The sequence below is a fragment of the Cryptotermes secundus genome, unplaced genomic scaffold (assembly GCF_002891405.2).
Source record: "Cryptotermes secundus unplaced genomic scaffold, Csec_1.0 scaffold59, whole genome shotgun sequence".
Classification (NCBI taxonomy): domain Eukaryota; kingdom Metazoa; phylum Arthropoda; class Insecta; order Blattodea; family Kalotermitidae; genus Cryptotermes; species Cryptotermes secundus.
Genome location: NW_019738348.1, coordinates 1161490 through 1179826, shown reverse-complemented (window position 1 = coordinate 1179826; position 18337 = coordinate 1161490). Strand labels below are relative to the sequence as shown.

The window sequence follows — 18337 nt, the reverse complement described above, 5'->3', positions numbered from 1 at the left end:
CAGTGTTCAAAGATGGGTGAAACACATTAAAGATTGGAACACCAGCATCAAAGATGAGCCTCGGAGCAGTCGTCCTCAAACAGCCTCAACTGAACGCAACAAGGAAAGAGTGGATGAGATCATTGAAGATGACAGGCGTGTGACTGTGGACACAACAGCCCGAAAACTTGGAATAGGGTACAGTGCAGTATAGGAGATGATTGGAAGCTTGGGCTATAGGAAAGTTTGTGCTTGTTGGATCCCGCGGTTATTGACTGAAGACCACAAGGGTCAGAAAAAGCCATCACCTCAGAACTGCTGCAGAGATATCGACACGAAGGCGATGATTTTTTGTTCTGTATTGTGACAGGTGACGAAAGCTGGTTTCACTATTTCAAGCCTGAAACGAAACGACAGAGTATGGAATGGCACCATTTGCGTTTTCCATCAAAAAGAAGGTAAAGACAGTGCCATCAGCTGCGAAGGTGATGGGCACAGTCTTCTGGGATGCTGAGAGGTTTATTCTGGCCGAATTCCTGGAACCTGGGCAAACCATGAATGCTGCTCGTTATGTCCAAATGGTGCACAAGCTCCGTCGTGCATTGCGCGATAAATATCCGGGACGAAACATCATCCTGCATGACAACGCTCGCCCCCCACGCCGCTCACCTCACATTGGAAGCAATTGCAAAGATGGGGTGGGAAGTTCTTCCACACCCCTCCTATACCCCTGATCTGGCACCCTCCGACTACCATCTTTTCAGATTTGTGAAGGATCAGCTGCGTGGACAGCATTTTGAGACAAGGGAGGCAATTCAGAATGCAGTGTGTCAGTGTTTTCAGATAGCTGGAATGGAATTTTACAGAAGGGGAATTTTCAAACTCCCAGAATGCTGGGAGAAATGTGTACAAAGAAGTGGCGATTATGTGGAAAAATAAAGAAAGGTCTGTAGACTGAGGTGGTGTATTTGGTTTGTCAATAATAAAGTATGTTACTTTACAAAAAATTGTTGCTCATGACTTTCAGTATGACCCTCATACATTTGGCAATTAGGAACTTAACATTTTGTTGGGCCATTTGAATTCACTCTCTCTTGATAATACCCAGTTAGTTAATTTACATACCTTTTTTTCTTTTCAACTTAATCTGTCGAATAAAGCAGGGAACATTTGATTTTACTACCTTCTATTGTTATAGGTGCAACAAAGTGTTAAAACCTCTTTCATCAGTCCTAAATTAAAAATACAGATTATTATAAGATATAACTAAACAAAACTCTTCTGAAGGTCAGGAAGTATGAACATCTTTAACCCAATAATACATTGACAAGAAACAAACACTGTCTTCATAAACCAATTGCTAATCTCTCATGCTTTCAGAAAAGCCCATATTATGCTGGGATTAACATTGTTAATAACCTGCAATCTGATCTCAAAGGTTTTATGAATGAAAAGGCACAATTTAAAAAGCACTGAAATGATACTTATATACACATTCATTCTACTCTGTTGGTGAATACCTATTGTCTAGAAAATAACTTATGTATCTTTAAATATACTTGTGTGTAGTCACTGTGTATTCTTGGTTTCTCTTGTATGAGAACTCCATTGGGTCTGTACATATGTTTTGTATTTATATGACATATTCCACATCCTACATTCATTCTGACTAACTTTGGATCCATGGAATGCAATGCAATGTAATGTAACAAAATACATACTGGGGTCCTCCAAAGAAAAGGTCAAAGTCTCGGAATTCTATCCGAATTCTCTGCCCTGTGAGACCCATGAACTGGTAACTACAGCTCAGATCCTTTGGATATGCTCCTGGGTATGTTGGTGAAACAATCACACCCTGCTTCTTGTTGGCTGCATGGACTTTGAAACTGCAGGGTGTGTTTGGCACTGGGGTACCAATCTCATAAGTGGCTGCAAGACACAAAAAGAACTTTTAATTACCCTTGCAGAATTCAACAGTGCAGAAACATAAATACGTAGGTAAGTCAATAAGTAAGTTACAAATGGATATAGAACTTAAACAAATAAAGAGTTCTGATTTGAAAAATATTTTTATTTCTCAACATAGTCTCCCAGTATATTGAGGCACTTGTCCCATCGTTTCACAAGCCCCTGAAAACCAGCGACATAAATTTCTTTGGGCTGCTGTTGGAACCAGCTGGGTTCACACGGCATGACCTACCTCATAATGCATGACAGGTTGCATGCTTCCATTGAATTGCCTTACGAATTTTCCTGATGAGGTTACAGTAGGAGTCGGTGTTTACGGTTTGTCCTTGAGGCTGGAATGCGGTGAGCAGTATGCCTTCGTGATCCCAGAAGACTGTGAGCATTAGTTTCCTGGAGGATGGTGTCACCTCAAACATTTTTTGCAGGCGAAACAGGCTGTTTCCACTGCATTGATGCATGCTTTGTCATGTGCTAGTAATGGTGAACCAAAGACTCATCACCTGTGACAGTTCATGCTAGTATATCATGTCCTTCATGATGGTAGCGATTGAGATGCTGTAATGCCAGACCCATTCTTTGCATTTTGTGTTGTGGGGTCAGCATGCGCAGCACTCATCGTGCATAGACTTTGTAAAAACCTAACCTGTTATGCATTATGAGGTAGGCCATGCTGTGTGAACATGCCTGGTTCCAACAGCAGCTTAAAGAGTTGTATGCTGCTGGTTTTCAAGGGCTTGTGAAACGATGGGACAAGTGCCTCAATGTACAGGGAGAGTATGTTGAGAAATAAAAGCATTTTTCAAATCAGTACTCTTATTTAAGTTCTATATCCATTTATAACTTACTTATTGACTTACCCTCGTATGTCAAAGCTATTAATTAACATCGTTCAGAAATATAATCACTATAGTATTAGTCAATAACTAACTAAACTAACTCCATGGAGCTGAGTCCTTCTTGAGAAGCTTCCAGGTGTTCAGCTACTGAAGATCATCCCAATATTTTCTGGAAGCTAAAGGTTCATCACCATTTCCACAAGAGCCCTCCACTAGTCCTTATCCTGAATTAGATGAATTCAGTCCATACCACACCACCACATTTCCCTAAGATGCATCATACTATTATTCTCTCACCTACATATAAGTCTTCCTGGTGATCTCACCCAGTGTGTTATCCCATACAAGATTTGATGTTGTCACAGAGGTGAAGACTAAAATTTAGCCATGTGGGTTACAATATTGTGTTGCAGTCTCATGGGTAGGTACCACATTTCAGAGAAACAAATTGCCTTGTTATGACAGACCCTATCCTGAATCTAGTCCACATTATTACAATTTATGTTTCTGCTCCCATTTAAATCTTACCCTCCTGTCTGTCTAGTTCTCCCAAATGGTATCCTTCTTTCAGGTTTTTCAACTAAAATTTTGTACGAATTTTTAATTCCTCCCATACATGCCTGCCCATCTCATCCTCCTTGATTTGGTCATCCTATAATCGATGGTGAAGAGCACAAATTGTGAAGCTCCTCATCATGCAGTTTTCTACATCCTCCTGTTATTTTGTGTCTCTTAGGTCCAAATATTCTTCTCAGCACCCTATTCTCAATCACCCCCAATCTGTAAGTTAATTAATGAATAAATAATCTCTTCTGTCAGCTAATGTAACCATGCATGAAATTAAGAAGGAGAAGTCCCAGGATATGTTACAAATTGTGAGTTTCAATATGCCACATTCTTGGAATATTAGAAATCTCAAGACAGAGAGATGATGAAGAAAATTTAAAGAGAAACATCCTGTTCTCACCTAACAAAAAGAAGACTTCTCACATTTGCTACTCACTCAAGAAACACATGCAAAAGTGTGCAGCAGACAAGCAAAGAAAGGCCATAATAACATGCAGCAGATGAACAAAAGAATACCTGTGTGACATGTGCAGCAGGTGAGGAAAGAAATGTTTGTATGAAGGGTGGAAGAGATGAGGAAAAAAATGTCTACATGAAATGAGCAGCAGGCGAGCAATTACTCTTGCAGCTGGAGTAAAATAATTTGCAAGGGATATTTGCTGAACATTTTTTGAGAATGTTTTGAGTTTGCAATTATATTTTCCAATATAGAATTTAACACAATTCTTAAATGTGTGTCAGTCTTTGCAGACATAATTTTAGAAAACAAGTATGTTTTCTCACAATTTTACTTCAACACTTCCATTCTATATTTAATAACAGAATATTTTCAGATATGTAATCACAGTCTACTATTAATTTTCCATAAGTTACAAAATATTAAGTACAGGATTAGAATCAAAATGCAATGTACTTGTTCACACAGTGGGGAAAATATCTCAGCTTCAAATACAAAAGGGAAGTAAAAGATGAATTCTAAACAGAACTCACACAATTTGAAAGTCTAAGGAGACTAATCTAATCCATGAGTATGATCATGAGGTATGTTTTCTTTTCTGCACGCTTTGAATAATAGTTCATGGATAGTGGTCCAAGCGATTGTGCCATTACTCTGCTCTCACAGAAGCCTATACTCATATAGCTAGACACAATCAGTATCATCAGTAAAATATTAGTGATAAGAAAATTACAGATATTACAAATTCATTTATATTTTGTAAAAAATGAAAATGATTGTTTTGTTATCACTCATGATTAAACTTCTATTGACATTCACATCTGTACATAATAACTTACAATCATTAATGAAAGCATATATTCCACTAAAAAGTTCAGGATGGCTGGCATTCTTGTCAGTATAAAAACCAAGTGCCAGGGCCCGATAGAGGGAGATGCGACGCCGAGGTGGGATTAGGCCACAGTAGCGCCCTCCAAATGGTGAATTAATGAGTTCTGATGTGTCCGGCTGCTGCACTTCCGAGTACATGTCCATATATTCGTGGATACACCTGCAAGAAAATAATGGCAATCCAGTGCATTGTAAGAAATAAGAATATGTAATCAACAAATTGTATTCCTTCAAAGTTTTAAACACCTTAGTTCACAAACACTTGCTATTAAATTAACTGCAATAAAATTTTGGCTGTGTTATTGCATATGCCGTTACAAATGTTAGAAACTAAAAGAAAATTGCATTCTGCATGCTTTAAAATTGTGGGTCATGCTCTTTGAATTGTATATTTCTGGAAGTACCCCCTAAATACATGTAATGTGGGTCCTATTTCTGGAAGAAGGCATCAAGTAGATAAAGGCCAAATTGCTGGAAATTTAAATAGCAAACATGTAAATGACCATATATCCAAAGAAAATTATATTTTGAATTAAAATTTCAAATTATGTTGCGTAAAGCATCAAGAAGTGACTTATTAAATCCATATTTCCTCAGATTTTTAAAGGAGTATGGTAATCCTCAAAATATTCTTTCCAGCAGAGACAAATTCTACATTTCTAGCAGCAATATAGTCTCTTTCTTTCTCTCCCTCTCTATTGTTTCACACAATATATCATCTCTTATATCATAATTTATTTTGTGTGTGTGGCATTTTTCTAAACAGAATGTACTTCTCGCTGTCATATGAATATAAATTGTCAATATGACACTGCCCCCCAAAATCAGAACTCTAAATACCAGGAATATAATTCAGAAGCTACCCAATTATATTCAGAGGCACTGACATTGGTTCAATTGCAAAGAAACACAGCTCTTTACATCAATCAGAATGAACATTAGCAAAGTTTCTTAAATGTGAGCCTCTTTGAATCCTAACTCATCATAACAAAACAGGACAGCAGTGAAGAAACATAATGAAATAAATGCAACCGAACCTTGATTTTTTAATGATTACAGAAACTTTGTTACAAAATTATAACAGATAACTAATTATTTACATATGTTTAAGAAAATATATTGTTTCGTTGGCAGAGAATGGGGGGGGGAGGTGCACACCAATCTGTGTGTGCCTCTTGTTTGAAGGAAAGCTTGAGATCCTGCTTCTTGGATGTTCAAATACTGCTGGCTAATGATAATGGCCTAAGTCTCCCGGGAATTATCTAGAATCACTTGTAGCTGTGCCTATGTCCAAAAAAGTAACCAGAACAGTTTGAGTGAATGAGTCTTAGTTCAGTGTTGGAGACGAAAACAGGCAGCGGAGAAGCATAGTGTGCTAAGAATCATGAGTTAATTTGGTATAGGCACACAGAACTTCTGATGAAGGCAGTGCAGTGGCTAAATGCTGATAATTATGTGGTATAATAAGTGAACAAAAATGGACATTCAGATTCTTCTCTTCAGTCTATCACCATTAGTCTTCGCAGATATATAACACAGGAGCTATAAAAGTCTCACTAAATCACACACTCCCGATATCACTGTGCTAAAGCACACATGAAATCTTCAGAACATATGTGAACTCTTTAAAGGCTGACATCTTGTATTCTTCTGTACTTCTAGCTCCAATTCACTCTGATCTTACAGGTCATGGCTCTCATCACATGGCCATGGAACAGCCATAGACCTGCAGTAAACACATATCATATGGTCACCATCCAGCCAGTCTATTGGCACGTTGGTTGAATCTACAGAAAACACAGCTTCCTCTATTGTTCCATGTTGGACTGTGTTGACAGAGCTGTTGCCTGACAACACATTGATCAAATCTGTTACACTGCTCCCTTCTTAAGGCTGCTCATTTCAAGTAGCCTAACGGTTTACCACCTTTTCTTCCTTTCCGGGCGCTGTGCTTTCAACGTCTTCCTGCAAGTTGTTCTTTTCTTTATCATGTTGTTCATTCTCCAAGCGCTACCACTGCTCCCTCCTTAAGGTCAGGTCATACAGAGCGGTTCCCTTATAGGGTTCCAGTTACTCCAGATTATCACCATCACCCAAAGATATTCTTCTTTTTCTCTTTCCTACAGTGGACCATAACCCAATACAATCAAATATTACGTTATACTATGAATTTCCTGTATCAAAGTACAAAGCAGAAGATTTCTGCGAATTGCATATAGAAGCTTCAACAAAACTTCAGAGTAGGACGCAGAATTCATATTTCCACCACACTTCTAAAAATTGGGTAACAGTCATCCCTGAGAATCCCAAAACAAACATGGTAAACATGAGCGTCCCAGCTGATGGTGTAACCTTAAAATTTTTGTTTGAAGGTTTCCATTGTATTGAAGCACGTTTTGATTCAGGTTGGTAGCGATGCACCCATGATTCGTCCCCAGTAACATATCTGCTCCATCTGCATACTTGAACCATAAGAGATGTTAAGGTCAGATCCATTCGTTTAATTTTTTCTTGATCCTTCAGTTCTCTGGACACTCCACCATGCTCACACTTTCCAAAACTTCAAATGATCATGTACTATGCTGTATGCTAAGCCATAGGAACACCCTTGTGCAGTTTCTGCATTGTCTATCGTTATCCTCCTGTCATCTAAAATTAACAATTCCACCTGCTGCACAGTTGCTTCTGTCACAATATCAACAGGGCAACTTGATTGGGCATCATATGTGACTTCCAAAAGTCTTTGAGAGAATTTCTTCACCCACTTGTGAAACGCTTTATGCCACAAACACTTCCCACGATAAACAGGAAACATATCTTTATTAATACCCTTTGCATGAAGTTCTTTTGCTCATAAAAATAGCCCATTGAACGCTGATCTTCAATAGTATATTCCTCAAGCACGGTCGCCATTGTGACTACTGAAACCAGCCTCTGAACATGTGCACATGTATCTGCTACATGGACTGTCATGAAGCTGGACTGTGCTGCTACCTAGTGATACACTCAGAAAACCTATTATGCCCATTACAGCCAGTTTTCTTCCATTTGTAACCTATTTACAGACTCTCCCTCATGCTTTCAGTTTTTACAATAAAAGTGTCTGTAGAAAATATTCAAACGATGTGAATATGACAAAACTGAAGAACAATTTTCAAAACTCAGTTTAAAATTAATCCCCCTTTCCCAAAGCATTAATTAATTATGTCTATTTCACAAAATTATTACCTCTGCATTGAAATTTGTGGCTTTTGCACAAAGCATTTAAACATAAATTCTTAAATAGCTAAGTGAAGACTCAGAGATAACAAATGTTCTGTAGTTTTGCATACTTATTTCCACTGCACCATAATGATAGGATCCTAATTTCCTAATGTTCTAATCTATAATTCATCGCTTCATGAATTCAGGCTGTCTGGAGACTTATATTAGCCAGTGACATCAGTAGGCATTATTTTAGCACACAAACATGCCTAACAAATGTATATTCTTCTTAAAAATGTTTGAAAAATACTTGCATTATGTGAAGTGATGCATAAGATATAATTACAGTATTTAGAAATACTGAGGCTATTGTGAAAACCATATTGCTTTGCCAGGACTTGACACATCAGGAAGAATGAGTTTTTATAGTGGTGCTATAGCAAAGTCAATAAAGAATGAACACAGATTTTCCTCCACTGATCTCCCTAGCAACTACCTCCCTCAACTTGTGTTCTTCTTCTCCCACTTTTCATCTACAGGCATCAGCAGACCACAGACTTTTACTCCTAATAGCAGTCTTGATTCTTTTGTTAATTCTATCATAGTCTGCAACACAATTTTATCAACATTACTTGAAACTCTTCATTGTGTTAATAGTTTCACTGTAGCTGTTTTCCAGTGAGGTATTTTTCGTGTAATAGTTTCAATCTAGTTTAATTAAACTGATTCTTTTCTCCCCCCAAAGCAGTCACTATGATTCTGACTGTAAGGTAAGTTTGCTATGAAGTGTCCAAACTATGTGTAAGGCTCACACTTCCTATATTACTTTCTAATTTGTATGTTCCTCAACCTGTCTGAATAAAGATACTCTCATGGAGTACATCAGGTGTAGTCTGCATACCAGTTCATATTCTACTATAAAGACTTAAAAGAGAAACATAGGTTTACTGTGTACTGTCCATAATAAACAGGAGATAAACAGATCAATCAAATCTCAAACAAGGCACTTGTGGAAGAGAGTCTATAGATAATAGGAATGTTCAGATGTTTTCACATTGGAGCTTGTAGTTATGTGTGTCAACAATCCTAAATTTCATTCTGTTCTTGGTCGATATATGAGCCTATATAAATAAAATAAACTTGAAGAAAATAACAAGGCTTACAAAGTTCACCACTTGACAAATTAGTCTACACTCTGACCAGGGAACCCTATCTACTGGAAGAACTAAGGCTAAATATGCTACTCCTGAGAATGACAGTGTACAAAGAAGTAACAGAAGAAAGAAAAGTAAAAGAGAGAGAAATCTGGGGCAAGAGCAATGATAACAGGGAGTGGTTCAAATCTGACATGTAATAATAGCATTGGCAGTATGTGGCTTCCATCAAAGAATATGTAAAAAAAAACAATATTACTATATCCTGGATGAAAATTTTGCATGATCTCTGTGCAACAAAAGCTTGACATACGTATATTGGATAACCTAAAACATGGTATCCCTAAACTTCTGTGTCCAAGGGTGTATTTGAAAGCACTCACAACTTGTGGATTACATTCTAAGGTATGAAGAATAAAAAATTCACAGCTTTAGAATTCTTACCCTCCTGTAATTTTGCCTCCCTGCATAATTAGCACTTTTCATCTGAAGCTATCTCTTCAAAGACAAATCATTCAGATGATAAAAATGAATCATTCATTCAAATTCAATTCAAGCAACCATAAGGTTTTATAATTGCTCACTTGCAACAGCATAACAAGTCACAGCACAAATACTGTATCCCACATGTAAAATGTGTAGACATGTTTAGAACATACTCCTTACAAATTTCATATCTCATTACCCAAAATTATTTTGCATGGTGGCAATTTCATGATTTCCACAAAATATTCATAAACCGAAAGTTAATGTTTTTCCACCTTCACAAGATCTCACAACACCATGTTGGTACTGTTACTATTAAAAGTTATAAAAGTACAAAAAGGTATGTGTTGACTTCTAACTTATTTTAATTGTGTAAAACTGGTCAAGTAGTATCCAAAATTGAGATGTTTGACCAAAACTGGAATACAAGACACTTGGCAAACACACAAAGCTTGTTGAAACCTAAAACAATCTTCTCCTCCTCTTCTTCCTTACATATTACCACTTTGTGTAGTCTCACCATTAATCTCTCTCATCTAAAAGCTTTACCTTCTCACTCTCTTTGAGTGCCCTTCCTTCCATCCATATGATATCTTTCCTAATCTGTTGTTCCCACCTTGATATTAATGTTCCTCCTGGGTGTCTTCCTTTAGTTTCATGCTTAAAACCTTCCTTTAGAATCTATTTCTGTTGACTGCTAAAACATTACTCATGTATTTCTTAAGATATTTACCTTTGAACTCTCTTCTTAGTCAGTCTCCTTAGATTTTAAATTCTTCACTTCTTAAAATTCTCATTTCTGCTGCCACTAGTCTGCTAATACCTGCCTTGGTCCAAGTCAACACATCTCCTCCATATATTAACATGGACATGTATTAATTTTATAGACATATTTTTCCCTTCTTAGGCATCTCCTATTTCCAAAGAATACCCCTAATTATTTGATACAATTTTTCTGCACTTTCTATTCTTCATTCAATTTCCTCTTTTACTCTCCTTTTTTCACTATTTTATTCCTCCTCTTTCTTTATTCTATAATTGTCATATTGTCACATATATGAATTGTATGGATTTATTGAACATTTAAGATCATAAACACAAGTAATTATAGAACTACTGCTAATTCACACACTGTGTAGTTCACTACAGGACACACTTAAGTCTTCTCAGCCTGTTGTTTCATCACCAACTTTATGGTAACAGCTTCAAACTGTGAATGTTCCCCTTCCTCTGAGTTCATGAACTGTCCCTGTGCCTCAGCTACCAGCTAACTAACTCACTCACTCACCATCCAATTCACAACTCTACACTAACTCCCAGGCTGGCAGCAATCTCACACCAATCTCCTACTCTTCTCACTGTTGTCTGAAGACTCTCTTGTAATCGCGGCTACTTCTTGTTATATAGTTTTGACATGGACCAAATGGAAAACACTTCTCCTAACAGTTCTATGGTTGCATTACGTAGCTATCACAAGGACTGCATAGAGAGCACCGCTCCCCAGTTGCTCCAATGTTGCATGTTACAAATCGGTTTCCTAGCAACAGGCATGTTTGTAGAGCCACTCCCTAGCAACAGTTGTCTCTGCTTGCTTCACAGTCCTTTTTTTGAGCAAGTATGCCACAATATTGTATCCTTCCATATCACCTGCCTTTCAACTTATTTTTATAACAATACATTTAAGCAGACTGGCATTTGATCCAAAATCTTTACATATTGCAAAACACTATGAATTTTAATTTCTAATACTCTTTCATTCTGTCCCTTCTGTAACATTTATTACCAGCTCATCTACTGTCATGCTGAACAACAAACTCATAGATAATAAATTCTAAAAATTTGTGACAATGGTATTTTAATACAACTCTTGTGTCTCTGGACATTATATATTGTCCTGTTTTATTTAGCACACTGTCCTGTTGCATTTTTAAGAAAAAAGGACGACAGATAAGGTCCAGAAAAACAACAGTTGTAATAAAACATTTCCTTTTCTATCCCCTCTAAAAGCTTTAAACTATTCTGATTTTTCTCCCCTCATTATCACACTGTTTTTACATGCATTGTTATTGTTTGTGTGCAGTATATATATCAACAATGCCACCTTTAAGCAAATACTATTTTTCATGTAGTATTCACAAATTTATCTGTCTCTTATGTCTACAATTGTAACATATCTGAATAATCTGCTCTAGTTTACCCCTGCCAAAAGCATAAAAAATGAAGAACTATTAATAATTATAATGTTTGTATCAATGGTTTAGTTTTTTATCATCTTTTAATTTAAATAATTTCCACATAGCTCTTTATTAGAATGTCTCCAGTTAGTGTATTTCCATGGTGCTATAAGATTTTCGTTGTTTGAATCTACAGATATTTACCTCGGCTAATCAGAAACATAGCTTGTACTCTTCTCCAAGTATAATTAGAATGACCAAGTCCAGGAGGATGAGGTGGATGGGGTATGTAGCACGAATGGGGGATATGAGGAATGCATATAGGATATTGGTGGGAAAGCCAGAAGGAAAGAGACCGCTGAAAAGACCAAGGCATAGGTAGGTGGACAATATTAAAATGGATCTTAGAGAGATAGGATTGGATGGTATGGATTGGACCAATTGGGCTCAGGATAGGGACCGGTGGAGGGCTCTTGTGAACACAGAAATGAACCTTTGAGTTTCATAAAATTCTGGGAAATTTTTGAGTAGCTGCAGAATTGGCAGCTCCTCCAGAAGGGCTCAGTTCTAAGAGTAAGTAAGTATGTAAGTAAATCAGAAACAGTGGGAGTACACAGTAGAATAGTAGGTTGAGGCATTACACTACAAGGCAGAAGATGATGAGTTCGATTCTTGGTGAGGTCATTCGATTTTTCTATTGACCTAACCCTTCAAGTCGTACACTGGCGCTGGGGTCAACTCAGCCTCTAACAGAAATGAGTACCAGGAATGCTCCTGGGGTTAAAGGGCCACTAGCACATAAAGCTGACAATCTCACCACCATCTGTGAACCGATTGTCTAGAAAAATGTGGAAGCCTCACTGTCTCACTAACCTATGGGTCTCCATGGTCTGTTACAGGAATAGCTTAACCCTTTTCCATCAGAAAGAGTAGGGAAATTTTTCCTTGATGTTCTCAAATAATGTTTTGTGTCTTTAAGTGCAAAAAGATATGCACCACATAAAAACGATTAAAAATAAGAAGTATGAACTTTATGTATTGAATTGAAGGGGAATGAGGTAGAATAGGTGGCTGAGGCACTATGCTACAAGCTGGAATGTCATGGGTTCAAGTGCTCATGAGGTGATTTTTTTTTTCAATTTACCTAATCCTTCCAGCTGCACTATGACCCTGGGGTTGACTCAGCCTCTAACAGAAATGAGTACCAGGAATCTTCCTGGGGGGTAAAGGGCAACCGGCGCATAAGGTTGACAACCTTACCGCCATCTGCAACCCATTTGTCTAGAGAAAATGTGACAGCCTCGATGTCTCACAACCCTATGGGCCTTCACGACCTGTTATAGGCAGAGTTTTCCCTTACCTCCTTTACTTAGGACAGAAGTCCTGTTTATGGTTTACTAACTGACAATAATAAATAGAAAGTACACAATTGGAAGCACGTTTCTTCTAGCTGAAATAGTACAGTTGAATCAAACTGAATCTTTCACATGGAATGACATATCAGTTATGTGTATTACACAAACAATATGAAGATATATGGAATATTGAATTGTGATACTTTTAACTTATTATAATATAGAATTGAAATACCACAACTACACAGTATGTTGTAGCAAAAAATTTCAACAGCATAAATAATCAAATGGTAATATACTACAACTGTAAATGAGGTATGACAAATTTAAGAACCTACAAGTAACTAGTGTCATGTTTACAGCGTTAAGTTTAAAAGATCAGTAACTGTGGATGTTTGTCAGAGTTAATCTAGGTTATGCTGATAATGTACCACATTACAGTATTTGGCTCCATTGCATCATTTTAAATTTTCGAAACCTATATGAAAAATGCAATAGCAGACATGAAGCTACATATACATTAGCTTTGCTTTGTAAAATTCATTGTAAAAAATTCAACATTTGTAAACCGAACAAATGACACAATACACTAAAGGTCATGGGCGTTATAACAGCTGTTACATAAAAGAGCTAAAAAAGGAAAGAGAGCACAAACAGACATGCCAAGAATTTCAGAATATTTTGTATCTAAAATAACAAGGCACAAGGGATGCAGAAGCTAACACACAACTGTAAGTAAAATATGCCTTAATTTATTAAAATATGTATCAATTGTATTTCATATTGCACTATTTAAATTTGAAAGTTATATTAAAAGTAATGGGCACTACTTTTTGATTTGGATACAAAAGGAGAATCCCCAAATTGTGGTTTATGGAAGTAAAAGTCTCAGAGAAACCGAAGAAAGCTATATTCCTTACCAGCTACATCAGATGATGTGGAGATCTCATCTGCCTAGACTGACTCTCTAGTGTCAAGCTGGAACACTTACTTCACCTTAGATATGATCCCTCACACATAATAGTATCGCAACTCAACAAAATATTCCAGCACTGAATTTATTGTGATAAAATGAAAAATCAGTTCAGATAATTGCTCGAAATTTCTTCTCTATTCAGTGCTACATTCCTCCAGTTCTTTACACCCAAAATTCTTATGTCCTGCCACACACATTCTTCTCATCTTAATCTTGGTATTCCCACTCTCCTATTTCCTTCTGGTTTAGTATTAAGCATTTTCTTGATGGTTCTATTCTCGCTGTCACATATTATGTGTCCAGCCCATTCAAGCCTTTTCACCTTTATATATCCAAAATGTCTGGTTCATTAAATAGTTTGTATAGCTCATGGTTATACCTCTTCCTCCATATTCCATTTTCTTCCACTGGTCCAAAGATATATCTCAAGATCCTCCTTTCAAATATACTTAACAGTCTTTCATCCAATCTTGACAGTGGCCAGGTCTCAGAGGCAGAAGGTAGCACTGATCTTATTAAGTACTTTATACATCATAGTTTTGATTTTCCTGGGTATTAATTGGGATTTCAGGTGTTTCCTAAGGCCATGGAGACATTTATTTGCTGCAAGTACACGCTTTTTTATTTCATCACTGATATTATTTTTACAGTTAACTTTTGATCCAAGGTAAGTGAAACTACATACAACCTCAAATTTATATGAGCCAATTTCAATATATGTAGGTCCATTAGCAAAGTCTTTCTTGGTACCCAGCATGTACTTTGTTTTATTTTGGTTAATTTGTAGATTCATCTTTTTGCTGCTCTTTCCAAATTAAGAAAAGCTTCTTTCATAGATTTTTTGTGTTCTACCAGTTATATCAATATCATCTGCAAATGCCAAAATTTGAACTGACTTGTAGAATATAGTTCCCCTTATGTTGATGCCTGCATCTCTAACTACCTTCTCTAATACTATATTGAACAAAAGGCAGGCTAGGGAATCTCCTTGTCAAACTCAATTTCTAGTTATTATAGGGCTGGACAACATATTCTAAATCTTAATTTGGCATTGGGTCTTTCTCATAGCGACTCTGACTAAGGCGATTAACTTCCGTGGAATGTGCATCTCTTCCATTGCCAGAAAGAAACTATCTCTATCTATGGAGTCATAGGCTGATCAAAAGTTAATGAAAAGATGATGTGTTTCAATTTGGAATTCATTACACTTTTCAAGGACCTGTCAAATAGTGAAAATCTGATTGTTAGTTGATCTTCTTTGATGAAGCCCACACTGGTAATCCCCAGTTATGCCTTCCACAAAGGGAGAGTGTCTGTTAAATAGAATGTTGGAAAATATTTTATATGCTATGCACAACAGACTAATTCCTCTATAATTAGAGCATACCATGGCATCACCTTTCTTATGGATAGGGCATACAATACTTAGGTTCCATTCCTCTGGGATTATTTCAGTTATCCATATTTTAACTATTAACTGATGTAAGTGCTTGACATATTCTGGGCCTGCAAATTTCACTAATTCTGCCGTGATGAGATCCATTCCTGGAGCTTTATTATTTTCCAATTTGTTGATAGCTTGTTCTATTTCTTTTATGGTTGGCACTGGCTCTTCAGCCTCAAAATTTCCTTGATTTCGGTCTATGGTCATACCTTCCACTTGTTCAGAGGCGTTACTATTTAATAATTCCTCAAAATATTGCGCCCATCTTTCCAGTATTGCTTCATCGCTACTCAATATCATGCCTTCTTTATCACTACATAAGGTTGTTCTAGGCTGAAAGTCCTTTCAACTCTTGTTTAGTTTTTGAAAAAACNACTTCTAATCTCTGATATTATTAAGTAATGATCAGAGTCAATGTTGGCTCCCCTGTAGCTCTTGACATCCATCAAATCTGAACAATGCCTTACATCTATTAGGATGTGATCAATTTGATTAAACACATTTCCATCAGGGGATTTCCAGGTTCATTAATGTATATCCTTATGATTAAACATTGTACTACCTATTACCATGTTTCTTGAGGACGCAAAATTTATTAATCTCATCCCATTATCATTTGACTTGTTATGTAGGCTATGTTTTCCAGTAACCAATCTATATACATCCTCATTCCCCACTTTGGCATTCATGTCCTCTATGATTATTTTACAATCCCTTTTTGGACATGTGCCATATATTTCATCCAATTCATCATAAAAGGAGTCTTTCTCCTCATCGCCTTTATCTTCAGTTGGAGCATGTGCACAAATAAGGCTATAGTTAAAAAAACGTTCCCTTAATCCGTAGCCTGCATCTTCTGTGAGATTTTGCCTGGATGTCTAAAATAAGATGCTTCCTTTTTTTTTATTAACAATAAAACCTGTTCCAATCATTTGACTCTTCTTCTGACAGCTATAGAATACAACATGATCCGTCTTTTCCATGACTCCTTTACCCAACCACCTAAGTTCTTGTATAGCAGTGATATCTAGTTTATAGCTATCTAGTTGTTCAAGTAGCATTTTTAGTGCTCCGGCTCTGTAAGATAGTACATTCCAGGATCCAATTCTCAAATCCTTTAAACATTTTCCAGGTCATCTTGAATAGGTCCGTCTGGCTACTCTTTCCTCGGATTTCTGAACAATTTACTTTTTACAGTGTGAGGTCGTTAGCCTCATGCCCAACCTCCAACTTGGAGGACCAGGGTATCCCTCTCTGTCTGGCTCCTACCCCTTGACCTGTCCGGCATGGGTGGCTCTACCAGTAGCTATGCTACCGCCAGCATAGCTCTCAGGGTCTCAGGAGCTCTCAAACCCCACCACCATGATAAGGTGGAGATACTATTGGTGGGGCTGCTCTTGATTAAGCACACCAATTCCTATGGTCCTGTCATTTATTGATGCATTTATGGTACTCTTCTTTTGGGATGACTTAGTTCCAAGACCACAACTGAAAACTACATAACACAAGTTCACTCTCTTTTGTAGGTACCTTTGCCAAACTTTGTGAATATGGTTTTTGGACAACTATAATTTCATATCTGACTACAGTTCTCATGCAAAGAATAGTACATATGACATTGAACTTTCATTACAAAATAACTACAAAAAATAACCCCCCATTTTTCAGAATAATTATGAGCTGTATTTCTTAACCATTTTAAAATAGGCAAATAAAACTTCTGATGCAACCTGATGTAGCAAATGTCAATAAATGCAGTCAGCAATATCTTCTCACTTGAGCAAACCTGTCTTGCTTTATTGGGTCAAGATAATGTCTGGGTTCCCTTCTGAGATGACTGATGCATAGCCTCAGAGTTGCAGGGATGGCCACAGCCCAGAGGGGGAGTTTTCGTTATGTACTATGTATTAAATGACTTCCTTCAACAATGAAGCACTATTCTTTCTGTTCTGTAAATCATATGAGATAAAACATTTCTGAGGCTCATCTCATATCAAATCTTCGTTTAAAAATTTTCCACTTTTATTTGTCCACCATGATGGATCATGTTATGAGCACAAGCAACTGAGTCAGCTCCTTAAGAGGCTGAATGTAGGATGACTGGCATATCAATCATGAATAGAAATTTGTGTACTTTAAACTAGATAACTCTTCTCAAAAAGTTAAGACTACGTCATTATATTACGTTCTAGGGTTCCACATATAATTTAATGCACATTTTTTCCATTTTACTTTACTGCAATACAAATTTTTGTCAATGAAATTCAGAAAGCTTTAGATAAATGATTTCCTTGGGCATATTTTTAGATCTATCAAAGGCTTTTGATGTTATTAATTATAATCTACTGATTGCAAAACTGGAGCCAAATGGGCTGAGAAGGATAATTCATGTGTGGATGAGTTAATATCTCACTGGCATAACTCAGTTTGTTTGAAATTCAATATGTGGATCAAAAGACCTCTAAGATATTTACTTCATCACTCAAGGCTATAAAACATGGCATACCTTGAGGTTGTTTTGGGACCCCTATCATTTTTATTGTTCATAAATGATTTGCCCCTAGCTATTCATGAGGCTAAGGTCATACTATTTACTGATGATACAAATATACTACTTACTGACAATAATCTTTTATCATTAAATGAAAAAATCCTAAATGTTAGGAATCAATTAGAAAATTGGTTCCATGAAAATCATCTCATAATAAACACAGGTAAGACTAAAGTATTATTCTTTCAGGGAAGAAGACCTACTCCAATCTAAAGACCTGTTTTTTGCTTAAATAATAAGGAAATAATTTATTCATTGAATGTAAAATTTTTGGGTATTTGTATTACTGAAAATC

General features: G+C 36.7%; 1 protein-coding gene across 7 annotated transcripts in view; it reads right to left on the bottom strand.

Annotated features, from left to right (window-relative positions):
- The window catches only part of LOC111870707 (bone morphogenetic protein 1), a 258814-nt gene that overhangs the window by 45391 nt on the left and 195086 nt on the right, over positions 1–18337 (bottom strand). For all 7 annotated transcript variants that reach the window (XR_002843906.2, XR_004513699.1, XM_023863187.2 and 4 more), the window contains 2 exons: positions 4647–4858; positions 1701–1908 (listed from right to left, as the gene is read on the bottom strand). Coding sequence is in view for 5 of the 7 variants with exons in the window: in XM_023863187.2 (XP_023718955.1) it covers positions 1701–1908; positions 4647–4858 (420 nt within the window). In the remaining 2 variants the exon portion in view is untranslated. The remainder of the gene's footprint in view (positions 1–1700; positions 1909–4646; positions 4859–18337) is intronic.